The sequence below is a fragment of the Lethenteron reissneri genome, chromosome 10 (assembly GCF_015708825.2).
Source record: "Lethenteron reissneri isolate LAM-NWPU_2019-01 chromosome 10, ASM1570882v1, whole genome shotgun sequence".
NCBI classification, from domain to species: domain Eukaryota; kingdom Metazoa; phylum Chordata; class Hyperoartia; order Petromyzontiformes; family Petromyzontidae; genus Lethenteron; species Lethenteron reissneri.
Genome location: NC_083788.1, coordinates 8,871,525 through 8,886,944, shown reverse-complemented (window position 1 = coordinate 8,886,944; position 15,420 = coordinate 8,871,525). Strand labels below are relative to the sequence as shown.

Here is a 15,420-nt window from a genome sequence, read left to right as displayed (position 1 = left end):
AGGCCTTGGGGAGAGGAGGGGGGGTGGGACGAATGCACGGCGCGGACTTTGTTTTCGTAGAAGGGTTTCTCCTCCCTCCCCCTCCCGTGCCCTGTTTACACAAAGTGCCCCGGGAGCGCATGCGGCGTCTCCTCGGAGTGCCCCGCTTCTCCTTGCCGTCCAACCTCTTTGCTTTGCTGTGACAAGGATAATGCTCCTCCCATCACTCAGCGCGCAATTAACTCGGAAGCTCGCTAAAGGGCCCCAGACACTCTGTCGAGCACGTGACCGAAGGTGACGCGATTCGAAGGTTCTGATTATAAAGTCGCACAGCCGTGTAGAGGGTTGCCACCTCCGGCTGGAGAAAATGCGGGCACGCAGAGGAGGGAATGGTATATCACGACACTGGTCGAGGCGGTGAACTGCGTGCAAATGCATTGTCTTGGAGTGGTGTAGAAACTCGTCGGCTGAATAAAGCCTCGACTTTTAATGTCACAGGAAGATTTACAGATTTCCCAGGACAGCCGATCCCGAGAAGGAAAAAAAAAACAGAACACGTGGCAACTCTCCAGCCTTGTTGTGACTTACTAAGAACGCCGTTTTTCCTCCTATGGGTTTCTTGAACTCTTTAAGCATCTTTGAAAAATTATTTTATTTCCTTTATCATACGATTAAGATCTAGCCTGAGCTCTTCCCGCGGGTAACAAACAAAAGCCCCTTTGGGTTTGATAGACTGGCTGTTTAAAGGCCCATGCATCTGTTTAAGAGGCATATGCATATGATGTTATTGGCTTTACTAAGGCAAAGTCTTTGTTTACAGTTACGGCGAGATGATGTCATTGGCAGAAAAAGCCCTGGGCTTTTAGAAGCAGGCCGCGCAAGAGTCTATTTTTTTTATATTTCTTTGAGATTTTATTTTACTTGCATAAAACAGCGTCCGTGCTTCATGGGACCCTAAACAATTAAAGATTATTGATACGGATTTGCTTCAAGTCAAAAGGCACACAGCACATATTCAGAAGGTGAAAGTGTTCTTTTCAAACAATTGACATGATTGACATATCAGATTTTTCTTCAAATGTCCCATTCAGCGATAGAGGGTGATGATTATGCTTTTGAGTAAAACCGTGGGGTCATTTGGGGATTACTGTTAGATTGTCGAACGGTTGAGGGCTTGATTAAAGGACAATTGTGAGGCGACACCACGCCGATTGTAAACGTTTGCGCGCCTTGTTGTGGGAGAGTTTTCAGCTCTTTTTGTTGCTACAAATTCCGCAAACTCCACTTTCATGTGGCATGGCCCCTTTAAAAAAAAAATTCCCACCAAAATCTGCAAACTTCACGTGTTTTTTGCATGAGGTTCATCTGCGGCTCACGATACCATCACTTGATACGGTCCCGCGCACGTCACGACTGTGATTCGACGAGTTTGTAAAACCCCGGCTCTCACGACCTCGTGGCAGACAACAACATTGCATGAACACTCTTGTCGCTGCGCAGTTAAATGCCTTCTAACCATAGCTAAGGCCTCGTGGTGATCCTACTCCTGTGACGGTCCCACCTGATGACGGAGACTTGTGTTGCCTCCGAAACGTCGTGATTTTTATTTTATTTTACTTTTATTAATTTTAATGTTTTACCTACGTGACTTTACCGAAAACACCTAAGAATATGAATCCTACTCCTCCCCCTTGCAAGAAATGTGACAGTTCGCATTTCTTACCCGCAACCCGTTCGTTCGGTAGCAGAGCTCTCGAGTGAAAATCCTTCGTAGCAATCAACACCATGCACTATGAGACATCTCCTACACCACCGCGCAGTTTGATGGCACGTAATAGGCCGTGTCAATTCGGTGTTTTGCTCGTACATCTAGTCTGAAGTTTGAAAACCTTCGGAATGCTTCACAAATTGATGTTAACTTGCTACAACAGCAAATACTGGGCATGCGCTTATCCCCCTCACCACTCCACCCACCCGCCATAGCAATTCCGTGAATTCTTGTCTCATTTTTCCCGTTTGTTTTTTAGTCTCGTTCGCACCATCAGCCTAAATGAGGCATTAGCATGCCACGATTATATATCATTTATTGCACCGGTCGTAAATGATCGATTCTCACGCACGCATGATCTGTTTTGACACGTATCGTAAATCTTAGCATCCATTTTCATTGATGAAACGACGTCTTGCTGACGGGCGCGTAAGCAAATGCTGCGGTGCATTTTCAGAATGACAATTGATTCAAATGTTCAACTCCAGCTAATAGCTCACCACAAGAACAGGAAACGGGGGGTGGGAGGGGGGGAGGAGAGCCTTTCTTGCCTCCGTTACCAATTCAAATGATGGCGTCTCTGCTGCTACACCTGGAGAGACGCGGACGAGTGGGTTAAGCCGTGCGTACGAAGAGGACTCCCTCGTTAACGGTCAGAAGTGAGGAGCTCCAAAGCACTAAACAATATAACAAGAACGCCATGGAATACAGCTAGGGATGGAAATAATAAAATAATAAAAATAAAAAATAATAAAAATAATTCTCACGACGTTTCGGCCACAACGCAAGCAGCCGTCCTCAGGTGAAGAACAGGTCTGTCGGGGAGACAGCGTCTGAATGAGACGCCGTCCTCAGGTGAAGAACAGGTCTGTCAGAAAGACAGCGTCTGAATGAGAAAGACAGCGTCTGAATGAGACGCTGTCTTTCTGACAGACCTGTTCTTCACCTGAGGACGGCTGCTTGCGTTGTGGCCGAAACGTCGTGAGAATTATTTTTATTATTTTATTTATTCCATTCTACGTGACTTTACCGAAAGAACCAAGAAGATAAATCCCTGCAGTCACGAAAGCTTTAAATCGAAACAGCTAGGGATGTTGCTCCCCACCCAGCCCCCCCCCCCCCCCACGACTCCAAGGATCTTCCTTAAGTCTCATTAGTTTGGCTATTGGAGCCTTTTGGCATTTTACATCTGAATCTTAAACACTCCTCAACGTGGCTTGGTGTGCCTGAGGCCACTTGTAGCGAGCCCACATTAACGAGTGAAAACGCGGGGAGTTTACATTTCTTTTCGTGGCTCAGCTGATGTTGAACTCAGCTAAAAAAAGACATATGTGTGTATACGTGTGTTGTTTGGGGTACAAATATTCGCAGTCACGTGCAAAACCTGCCCGGGTGGCAAAACGCACGAGCCGCTAAACTCGGCCGTCCGGTTGGCCGTTACGAGTCTGAAATCACCCACAGCATCGCGACTAAGCTAAACTTTTTTAAACCATATTTTTTTTATATTACCAGGTAAGGTCCACTGAGATAAGTGGCTCTTCTTAAAAAGCGAACTGGCCACAAATGATAGCCTCGACGAAGTGGCTCATCGCGTGGAAATTCACAGCAGCCAAACACTGTAAACGCATGTATCTAAATGTGGAGGGGAAACCCGGAGGGCCCGGGTGAAAAAAAATCAACGCGACCACGGGGAGAGAGAGAGAGACACCGCAAACTCCAAATATACAGCAGCAGGCGTCAGCGTCGGGTTCGAACCCACGACCTCCTGTATACCACGCTAGGGAGTTAACATCTCCTAGCCACCGTGATGATAATGCTGAGAGAGAGACACCGCAAACTCCAAATATACAGCAGGCGTCAGCGTCGGGAGCGAACCCACGACCTCCTGTATACCCGGCGAGGGAGTTAACATCTCCTAGCCACCGTGATGATAATGCTGACAGAGAGACACACAAACTCATAATATACAGCAGGCGTCAGCGTCGGGATCGAACCCACGACCTCCTGTATACCCGGCGAGGGAGTTAACATCTCGCCAGCGAGAGTGGTGATGGTGAGCGAGCGACACGTGTCCGCGGAGATGACTTCATTCATGAAACTGTAAACACGGTGCCACACACACACACAAAACACCCCACCCCATCACTTGCGGCACTGCTGCTGCTGCTGCTACTTGCTGCTGCGGTGGCGTGCCACAACATGGAACTCACACAGGAGCTCTCTGTCCTAATATGACGCTTCCAGTTGGCATGTCTGGCCCAATCCTGTTCGCCACAACATGTCTCGCATTGCAACTTTCATCGCCCGTCTGCCCAGCTCCCTTGCTCCTCGTATCTTTTCGATTTAACCGCTTTTGTTTTCCCACTTGCAATGTTTTACTGCTCCGACAAAGTCGAGAGCGTAACCATTTGGAAGTCTGTCTGCCTTTCTGTGTTAAAAAAAAACAAAACCCACGAACCCATACTTTGTTTATTTTGTTGTTCACCAGCCGAACGATTTGTTTGTGCGCTGAGAAACTCTGCAAAAATGATCGTGTGCACTTTCTGAGTGAAAAGATAACAACGCGTAGTAGAGTAAACGTTGCCAGTAGATGTGTGCGTTTCTCTCTCTCTCTCTCCCGGTTGCTGTCATCCGAAAAGCCGCTCCTGTCAGTGTTGAAGATGTGCAGTCGTGGGCGTTGCCAGGGCAGCGCATTCTAAAGTGACAGCGGGGGGGGGGGGGGGGACATGGGCTTAAAAATCTCGAGGGTGTTGTACGAACGAATCCCCTGGCTGTGGCCTTTTTGGAGGAGATGGGTTCGGGGCACGAGCAAAGGTTGCAAGGCACAATCTTGACGGGGATCTCACGGCAGTAGGATAATCCCTGGAAAACTCGCAAAGAAGGAATATTGAGAATACCGCAGTTTCATTATTTTGGCCACATATATACATAGCAGGCGTCAGGGTCGGGATCGAACCCACGGCCTCCTGTATACCAGGCGAGGGAGTTAACATCTCCTAGCCACCGTGATGATAATGCTGAGAGAGAGATACCACAAACTACAAATATACAACAGGCGTCAGCGTCGGGATCGAACCCACGACCTCCTGTATACCAGGCGAGGGAGTTAACATCTCGCCAGCGTACATGCCAAATACACTTTATTTCTGTTTTTTATTATTCCAAGGGGAAAAATAAATACCACTCGTATTAGTGTGGATAAGTGATCGCTTATATGGATCTCAGTAGTTCTGTGATGAGTCTCTTCGTGAGCTGTGGTCTAAGCACGCGGTGAGAACACTGCTCGTTGCGAGAGATTGAAATGGACACTTTGGTCTTATGACATGACACTGATAGCACGAATTGCAGAATATTTGGAATAAAGGATAATATCGTTAGTTTCTCAATCCGCTGGTCCTGGTGAGGTTCGCAGCGGCAGCGTGCTGAGTCGGGCGGTCCAGACCTCCCTAAAGGATAATATATTACTGAAAATAAAGTTTGATACCTTTTGAAAGAAAAAAAAATGGCTTTGCCAGTGTGCTTGCAGCGGCAATAACATAAACCACAATTAGAGATTACAACATCTCCAGGTGTGTTGTCAAAATCAAACAAAAATTTTTTCGACGGGAGTAATTATTTCGAGCAAATTGTTACAGAATCTAGAACACAATTACCATGTTTAACATAGAGCTCTGCGATGTGTTTTCGGGTTGTAGCACGTGTTTCATTGTACACGTGGGCTTTCCCGACGTATACAATTCAGATTTTTTTTTTTATTGGTTTGTTATGGGTTAGCTGGAGGTCTGAGCTCCTGTTCAAAAATAGCTGATGATGCTGGATGTAATCTCCAGCGAAACGTCCGTACCCATTGAAATGTTCGTGGGCATTCCTCTCCCTACGACGAGTACACCAAGACCGGTAGTGCGAACTTTTAAGCAGTCACACACGTGACACTCGTCTGCGCGTCAGTTGGAGGAGGGGTTTACGGCACACACATGTTTGAAACGATGACCTCACCCAAAACAAACCGATTTTGTACCGTGTGTTGTTCGGCACCTTGTCCGACGTTTCACTCCACGTGCTGGGAGATTATTTAGGAACGGAACATCACGTGGTACAAACGGAAAACACATCTCGGCACAAACGGCAATTTTGTTTACATACACCAACTAAATATATACAGTATATAATAATCAAGTTGTGGCATATAACCTGCATATCCAAACCATCCCATCTGTGCTGGTGCGCAAATGGGGTGGGGGGGTGGGGGGCTTAAACTCAGCCTGAAAGTCACTCGTCAAACAATGCACTGTGGACACTTAGTGTCAATAAATGCAGCGGTGTACAAAAGAGTGGCACACAAAAGCAACTCCAGGCGCTCCACCGCCACACAAGAAGGGCTTCGCAACAAAAGGCTGTGTTCAAGGCTCTCTTTCTGGTGGAGAGGGGGGGGGGCACAGCAAGCCGATGCATCCCAGCAGGAATGCATCCTATGTGCCAGCTCTAATCTCAGCCCTCATTCCGATACGGTGATTTTTTTGCCACGCTCAAACAGACCGTGCTATTATTATTATTATTTAAATATAATAATAATGAAATACTCTTTTACAAAAATCCCTGGTCGTAAATCTCAAGCCAGTCGTGTATAAGTAGTTCAGCGCGTCTCGTGCCTTCGTCGTCATGATCGTCATCGCGAAGCGCAGCCGCTGTAGGCCGTAATTAAAAGTGATTTATTTGCTGTCACAAGTCAATCTGTAACGTGTTGTTCTCGGGCGGATTTGGTCGCCTCGTGGTGCAGTTCTGTAGTCTTCGTCTCTGTCTATATTGCCGACGATCGCGCCCTTGCCATTGTAGGTCCATGCGTCAGAACAGAATTCGGTAGCACTCCGAGTTGTGCAAATGCCTCTTGTGCGTGGCTAATCGAATACAAATAACACGCGTCTTTAAACAAGTCGTCCCGGCCACCTTCAAATGAAGTCCATACCAGTCGTGACCAAATAAACGTCAATGAGAGACCGTACACGAGTCATCTTGTCGTGTGGTCAAACAGTGTGCGCTGTGGACACAAAAACAGCAGTTCACGGTGCATTTTTAGTTCCGTGAGCAGTCGCTGACGCGACATTGGCCTCCAGTGGTGCGTGACTCAGGACCATTCCTCGGCTATTTGCACGAGACGAGGCTGACGAGACCAACTTACGGGGCCTGATGGATGGTGAACTATTGGGAGTGCCTCGGCGTGCAATGCATTTGTTTATGAACCAAGGGCGCAGCCACTTTGGGTGTAGTGTGGGTGTTCGGACACTCCCAACATATTTGTGTGTGGCCAAGAGGCACGCACGGACTTTGGGACAAAAGTGTTTGGATTTCTGAGTCCACAATTTTTTTTCTCCCTCCAGCAAGGTGACACTAATGCTCATTGTATTGAGGACAAAACCCTTAAATTCACAGTGGTGCGTGAATGGTCGGCTCAGCACTGAGTCAGTAACCAGTAGTTGCATAGATGTAATATAACTATAGTGCAGTAGAACTGCTTTTATACGAGCTTCATGGATCCTATCTGTAATCTAACCAACAGCCCCCAGGAATCATTTGCTAGGAGAACTTCCCCAACTATGAACCGCGTGTATGATTATTATTATTATTTTTTCAATCATTCAAATACTCTAACACTGGCTTTGTTTTCTGCCTGGTTCTCTCATTGACAGAATGCCGAGCAGTCCCATGGCTGAGATGTCTCTCTCCACGTTTTCCGGGCTTCTGCTGCTGCTGCTGATATCGCTGACGACCGCAATCCCAGCGCAGGAGGCATGTCCTACCAATTGCAGCTGCAACCTTCAAACGAACATGATCTTCTGCGTCACTAAGGAATTGTCGAAGCTCCCGTCCAACATTCCCATGGCCACTCTCCACCTCTACCTGTTCGAGAACAAAATTTCCCAACTCGCCGACTCGTCTTTCGCTGGACTCCCCCACCTGCGCACGCTAGACCTCTCGTACAACCAGATCAAAGTCATGCCGCTGGCCCTCTTCCATCCTCTGAGGGATTTGAAAAATATCGACCTGTCGGGGAATCTCATCGCCAGCGTCACCAACGAGACGTTCCGAGGGCTTGCCACCCTGGAGAGGTTGTATCTGCAGAACAACAAAATCGCAAACTTGCAGCCGGGCTGCTTTGACTCTTTGGAGAATTTGCTTGAAATAAAGCTGCAGGGTAATCTCCTGAAGACGTTTTACCCAATACGGGCGCCGAATCTGCTGCTTCTGGAGCTGAGCAGGAACCCTCTGGCGAGGCTGGAACCCCACACGTTCAAGTCGGTGAATGTGGAAATCCTCAGCCTGTCGGGAGTGGCGCTCGCTGAACTGCGAGACGATGTTTTTGACAACGTGAGCAACATGCGGGATTTGGATCTGTCCGACAACCAGCTGACGACGGTACCATCTGTCCTCCAAAGGATGTCCAGCCTCAATCAGCTGAATATTTCGAAGAATTTTGAACTGTCTCCGGTGGTCAGGGAAGACTTCAAGCCATTCCTCCGCCTCCAGGTTTTGGACGTCAGCTACTGTGGAGTGAATTTCTTTCCGCAGCGATTCTTCCAGCTCTTTCCCGTGCTCAAGGAGGTCTCTGCAGCCGGAAACCCATTCCACTGCAACTGTCAGATGAACTGGCTGGTTCACTGGCTGAGAAGCACCAACGTAGCCTTTTCAAACTTGAAGGAGACGAGATGCCACTTCCCGCCGACGAACGCCGGTAAGCAGCTGGACAGCGTGCAGTATGGAGACCTGGGCTGCCCCAAGACCACCGTAGTCACCACGACGTCCACAGCTTCTACAACCACCGCCAGCACCACCACGACAACCACCGCAACCACCACCACCAGCACCACCACCAGCACCACCTCTGCGACAACAACAACCTCACAGCCTACTCATCCACCACCTCTTCTCACCACCACCCCGCCTGAGCGCGTACTTTTATCGGACCTTGAGCCTCAAATTAGTGTTGAGGAGCCTCGCCCTTCCAAAGCGCCCGAGTCGACCTGTGAGAACTTCCACTGTCACCATGGTGGAGTGTGCAAGATGGAAAAGGGAAACGGACCATTTTGCCTTTGCAGCAGGGCTTGGCTTGGACGCCACTGCGAGAACCCAAAAGAAATTGCAGCCCCATCTACGGAGAACAATTCCGAAAAGAAGCCTTCAGAATTCAACTTGATTTCCGCCGTCTTCAGCACGGCAGTCGATATCCAGCTCAAAGACGTGCAGATGCAAGGCCCCGACCTGCGGGGATTCCAGCTGACCTTCTATGAAATCTCTAGCACCGACCATCGTCCCACCACCCTCAACCTGCCACCCAACTACTACATTTACACGCTGCGTGGCCTGCGTCCAAACTCCACGTACATGCTGTGCCTCCGGCCCATGGGCAGGAGCGGCTCCAAGGAGCAAACGGCGCAGAGGTGTGCGCAGACACAGACCCACCCGACTGTCCAGACACAGAACCTGACCCAGCACTCGCACTCCTTGGAAAACCAGCACATGTCTGTCCTGCTCGCGTCAGTGGTGTCCAGCTTAGTGCTGCTGCTCGTCGTGCTCATAGCCCTCGTGTGCTACAGAAAGCACAAGTCGAAACAGCACGTGGGCGACCCGAACTACGACGCCGTCAAGTACAACCACCACGGCGCAGGTGGGAACATGGTGCCTGGAGCGGCAGGCACGGCAGCAGAAGGGTTCCGGCCTTACATGGAAGAGGACAAATTCGTCGTGCAGAAAGCACCGCCGACGGTGTACAGCTCGCAAACGATGCTCGCGCAGCACTCGTTACAAATCAAAGATCAGACCTTCAGGCCACTGCTGGGCCACTCGAGTCTTCTATAGCATTGAAATGCGAGGACTATGAGAGGACGTTTGTTATTGGACCCTTATTGCGTGAGCACCACGAGACTGGATTGGGGGCTGCTACAACAGACTGTTGCGGAAACGCCGGCCTACGTACACATTGGCGTATAAAACCTGTACAAAAGAAGTATGACAATCATTGGACAATGTAAACGTTGACTACGATAACCCAACATCTTTTTTTTTTACAATGTAAAATGTTTATTATCATTATAAACACGACATAATGGCTTATATGAAGTTTATATTTTCTTAACATTTTCGTCAGTAGAAAGTAGAATGCATTGTTACAGTATTCGTGCAGCACTAATGAAGATGGTAATTTTGCTTTGAGGCGAACTGCATTTCTTTGTGTTCATACATTTCGTCTCTTGTTCACTAAATGTCAGTCGGATTCAATTTAACAGCGTATTGCCTACAGTAGAAACTTGATTAACAAAAGACAATATGGCGTTTTCATTGCATCAAATATTGGCTGGATTTGATTTTAATTATCAGAACAATACTGATACAGTGCTATCTTGTCTACTAGATAACACCAGAATAATTGCTAATTGGATCCAAGGGCACACGTGACTAAATTGGCGCTTATGATTGGTCACAATGAAGGGGTTGTGACGGTGACAGCTGTGATTTCTTATGGAAGTGTTGTTTAGTTTTATGTTTGATAAAAAATACACATTTTCACAAGGTGAACGTTCTTAAACTTGTTAAGCTGAAGCAGCATGATGATGATACATTTTATAGAAAGGTGTTTTTGGTTTACTGGAAGGTGATAAGTGACATTTAAAAAAAAATGGACGCATGCTTTCCCCTGTCGCTGTATTATGGCACTTTTTCTTGTCCTCCTGTTGGTTATGAATGTTTATTAACCCTACCGACTACGTCGTCTCAGAAACTTTGAACTTTTCAATGACATGTGAGCCTCCGTCTAACAGGGTGAAACTCTGCAGTGCATTGCCGCATCGTTGGACCCGTCCGGCGACTCTTTATACGTTGAAAATACCTGCGAACGACGCTTCGTTCGTGTTTTTGGTACTCATTTTCAAAGCAACTTTTACTTAAAAGTGACCGTAACGCTGCAGATAATTGTATCGGTCGTTGAGCCTCAAATTAGTCCATTCGAAAGCGCCCGAGTCGAGCCGTGAGAAGTTCCACTGTCACCACGCTGGAGTGTCCCAGATGGAAAAGGGAAATGGATCATTTTGCCCTTGCAGCAGGGTTTAGCTTGGGCCGCACTGTGAGATCCCAAAAAACAAATCGCAGCTCCATCTAACGGAGAACAATTACGAAAAAAAAAACCGCCTGCAACCTTGATTTCCGCAGTTTGTTCAAGTATGGAAATCGATATGCAGCTCAAAGAAGCAGCAGATGCACCACCCCGACCTGTTCTGTACTGAATACGGTGCAGAACGGCTGTTTTTAAAATCGTACATAATATCAGGGGTGTAACAATTACTCTGCAGAATGGCTGTTTTTTTTAAAATCGTACATAATATCAGGGGTGTAACAATCCTCCACCCCCCTGCCGCCATGTTGTTTAGTGAGCCGTTATAATTTCGACAACCATTGCAACACCACGCGATTTCATTAACGTGGCTGGTGGAGTCACGTGAACCGCGCTACGATAGAAGGAATCAAACACCGCCGACGATTACACGCGTCCGACGTGCGTGCATCGTGTCCCCGAGAATTTGATGTTCACCAATCGGCGTGTCCGTTACACGCCTATTTCATAAGCAGCGATCCATTTATAGATAGCCCACGAAAATAACGGTGAGAAATTACAGTGGCAACAACATTTTATCTCAAGGGCCTCCTTCTTACACGACGTCTCGCACCGACGTTAATACACCTGTTAGACTCAGACTCGTCTTTTTATTTCAGCTGGTGAGGTACATTGAGCTCAGCAGCTCTTTTACAAATATGACTCCAACCCAAGACTGCCTGGCAGTGGTGGCAGTTACAGGACATCATTGCAGGGAGGTGATTGTGAAAACTAACAAGAACAATAGCACAACAACAAAACTCATGCCAGAACTTGCTGCAAACAGCAGAAGCAATGATAGTGCTTAAGATAGAAATAAAATAAAACGGTGCCAAAAATCCTGTCACTGACGCATTGTAAATACACCGCCTGTACAGCCTCAGACATACCAGAGCTTAGTTATACAAAGCATTCACAATTGGGGCAGAGATATTCGTGCAGTATATTTCGTCTTAAAACGCGTGCATAAAAGGAGGCAGATTTTGGTTATCGGGACATTCCAAAATGTTGGTATTGCACAAGAGAAGGCCCTGGAATCAAATATTTTAACTCTCATTCAATATGTGGAGCCATCACTTTGACAATACTCAAACACTGGGCAGTATTAAAGTATTAAATATCCCTTATTTAAGCCAGGAAGTTAAATATAGACCCGTCGAGACACATTAAACATCGCCTCTTTTGAATAATTCAAACATTTTCAATTGAAAAAAATCGACACAAAATTTAAATAAAATTCACAATTCAAAAAAATGTGAATTGCACTTAAAAATGTTTTTTTTTTAACATACAATATTAAAGAGGGTCATAATAAATCAGCGAAGTATCTATAAATGGATCATGGTGCACGACTTAAACACGTGCTGTACACACACGCTAGGTGTAGCCCAATGCGCTAGACATGGCCCATTGGGTCAGTCACGATCTCGTTAGATCGAGGAGAGCAGCGTTGTTTGTTTGGATCGCGGTTAATGACGGTGATCACTTGTTATTGTTCTGGGCCGCGAATATACAAACATTGCGTTCATTCCGTTACTTCGCCGGCCTTTTAATTCCTCCTTGTTTATAACACTGTACCAAAGATATGGTTTTGACTTTCACTGCCTTGGTATGCAGCGCATACATCGAGTTTGTACATAGAAATATCTTAAGGTAACGTTGTTGTGTTACTGTCGGTGAATTGTCGTGTAACATTTGTACATAATAAAGAAAACATTTCGGAGTACTAAGGAAATCATATTCTCGTGGTTTTATACGGAACACCTTGTGTGCTGTTACGCTGCAGATGCTTGCCGTGATGAAATGGTGAGCACACATTGACTCACAATCCAGAGGTTGACAGTTTTTTTGTATCGCCCTGGCACGGTCGTTGAAACCGTGTGGCAGGTTTATGAAATGCCTCCGCCTATGCCACTCAGCAGTACAAATGGGTAAAACCAAGGCCGTAATTATAATATATATTAAAATATATATTAAAATATATATTAAAATATGTTCAAAATGTCCCCTCCAATATATTGCTATAAAAATTTTTCTATGCTATGTAAATAAAAACAACAATTTGCTAAACCTTGGCCACAATATCTGGACTTGTCTTTATATAAATCAACGCATAGATTTCTGTTTATATGATTATGGTTGTACTTTATTAATCCCTAATCTCTGCCATTACATACAATGAATCAAGAAATGTTAAAAAAGTAAAAACAGAGCAATGTAATACAATACACTATTAGGCATTATTGTAAAAAAAGAAATAGAAAGTCCTTCCCATGTGTTAGTGAATTTTGTAATATTTTAGGCAGAAAATGAGTTTAAAAATTTAGATTTTTTTCTGGGTTGGTACCCCCAGACACCCTAGAAGATTCGGTCCCCCCAATGTTGACTCCATGGCTACGGCCTTGAGTTTTAAACCTCCACTTAAGTTGGGATACATTTTCAGAGGAAATGATACGTAGGTTTTCCAGACGGATATTGATGATTAATGATTTGATTCGATTGGGTTATTGCCGTGTAAAAATGTGTACATGTGTTGAGCCAAGTCGTTAAAAGCGTCACGTGAATCAAACGTGCCTTATGTATTACTGCTTCAGCACCAAAACCACCACCGGTGTTTGTTGTTGTTGTAAAGAATTAACTCACAACATTGAACTGGGTAATTACGCCTCGCCGGCGATTACGCCCGTCGTCATAATCAGCTTGTAAACGGGAGCTCAGATCTCGTCCTGATCCGGGTCCTTAAGTAGATGCCATCACGTCATCGTCATGCACGTGATCTAATTTAATCATTCGTTGAATGGCAGGCGAAGTTAGTGTAATGACGGGAAACTATGTAGCCAACGGTGAAAATAGGCTATCCTTAATTGTGTCAAGGTGTACTGTATATACGTAATGAAGCTGGAATGTGAACGATATTGTAAGTTTAGTTAAGCGTTTAATAAGATTTTAACTGTGCCGATGACGTCATGACATCTACTTAAGGAGCCAGATCAGGCCGGTCTGGCTAGCTCGGTTAAATGTAGATATTTATGTCAAAGAAATGAGGTCAACCCGATTATGAATAAAATTGATGACACTCCCTTACTATCTAGCCACCTAAAAGCTATTATAATTGGTGAATTAATTGCAGGCCTTTTGTCAATCATGCGCCTTGTGGGAGAGGGAGGGCAATTCACAGAGTGTATCAAAGCCCTTGTACAGAAATAAAATCAGAATTTAAAAAATACGTCTAAAGATGTATTTTGTGTGTGTCCCTCGACACCCTCGAATGCCCTTGCCAATGAGATGTTCTAACTCAAGGGATTATATTTTAATGAACGGTTAAAGAGAAAAACAAAGAAAATCTATCGAACTAAAATGTAACAATATGTTGAGTACAGTTTAACACGCAGGCTTTCGCAACGAATATTATTCATAATCAACGTTTTTGGGTTTAGATCGCGTTATTTATACATGTGTCGTAACCCTCCACCACCCGACACGGCCGATCGAATTGCCCGATGATGCTGGATGCAATTACCAGCGAAACGTCGTACTCAAAGTGTAAATGTTGTGGTTTCACGCTTCAACACACCGGTGGGCTAAAGCAGTGAACTATTTGTCTTTTGTCAACGTGACACTTTTTTACTGATTGGCCGTGTCGGGTGGTGAAGGGTTACGACACATTTATAAATAACGCGATCTAAACCCAAAAACGTTGATTATGAATGTTGAGTACAATGGACACTGCCGGCGCTGCCATGAAAGAGGTTTGATTTTCTTGAACAGAATGCTGGGTGGCGCTTTGCTGCTGGCATAGCTCAACAGCGTGACTTGTGCAGAGACCAGCTGCCTCTTGTGTGAACAGAGATGTTTATTCTCTCGCATACAACTGCAATGGATTTATTGAATTATACAAGAGGCTTATGAATCGAATTGGCTTTCCTATGTCGCTTACTTTTAATACACATTTTGTAATGATCAGACGCAAACAAACGCAAATGCATAGCCTTAGTGAGCTGCCAATTTATTTCTTGGGAAAACGCATTGAGCATACGATGCAACGTTAGAGAACATACAAGCTGAACTGCATTAAACTGTTTAGCCTGCGCCAGGCTCAAGAACCCTCATCCCCCGTGCTTATGGTAGGTCACATTCTCAGGAAGATCAAGCGATTAATATAAGATTCATGAGACGTATACATCTCTGTTGCTCATGACGTGAGACTTTGTGAATCTTTTCCATATAATACATACAAGCAGATGCCCATTCCGTGTCGCCACATACAAATAGTGAAATATGTTCTAGTCCAGTGGCCTAGGGTGATTGCTTCCCAGATCAATAATGTCCAGCAGCACGTGTCTAAGCAAGCAAAACTCTGAACCGGTTTTGACCTTCTGGGTTTCATCAGCAGTCAGGCATGTCAAATGCTGCTGGGTTTGCAGATTTTATTGGCAAGAACATTCCGTTTAAGCAACGGTCAGGGGCCATGGTTTGTTTCCAACCCGCGAGATAAAGGCGTCCCGAAGTTACCACCATCCGTCACGATGCTGCC

The 15,420-nt window shown here is 45.8% G+C and overlaps 1 protein-coding gene across 2 annotated transcripts in view; it reads left to right on the top strand.

Annotated features, from left to right (window-relative positions):
• The window catches only part of VASN (vasorin), a 37,687-nt gene extending 25,018 nt beyond the window's left edge, over nt 1-12,669 (top strand). For both annotated transcript variants that reach the window (XM_061549502.1, XM_061549503.1), the window contains one exon: nt 7,432-12,669. In XM_061549502.1, coding sequence (XP_061405486.1) covers nt 7,433-9,598 — 2,166 coding nt within the window. In that variant the 5' untranslated portion in view covers nt 7,432 and the 3' untranslated portion in view covers nt 9,599-12,669. The remainder of the gene's footprint in view (nt 1-7,431) is intronic.
• Nucleotides 12,670-15,420: the final 2,751 nt, after the last annotated feature.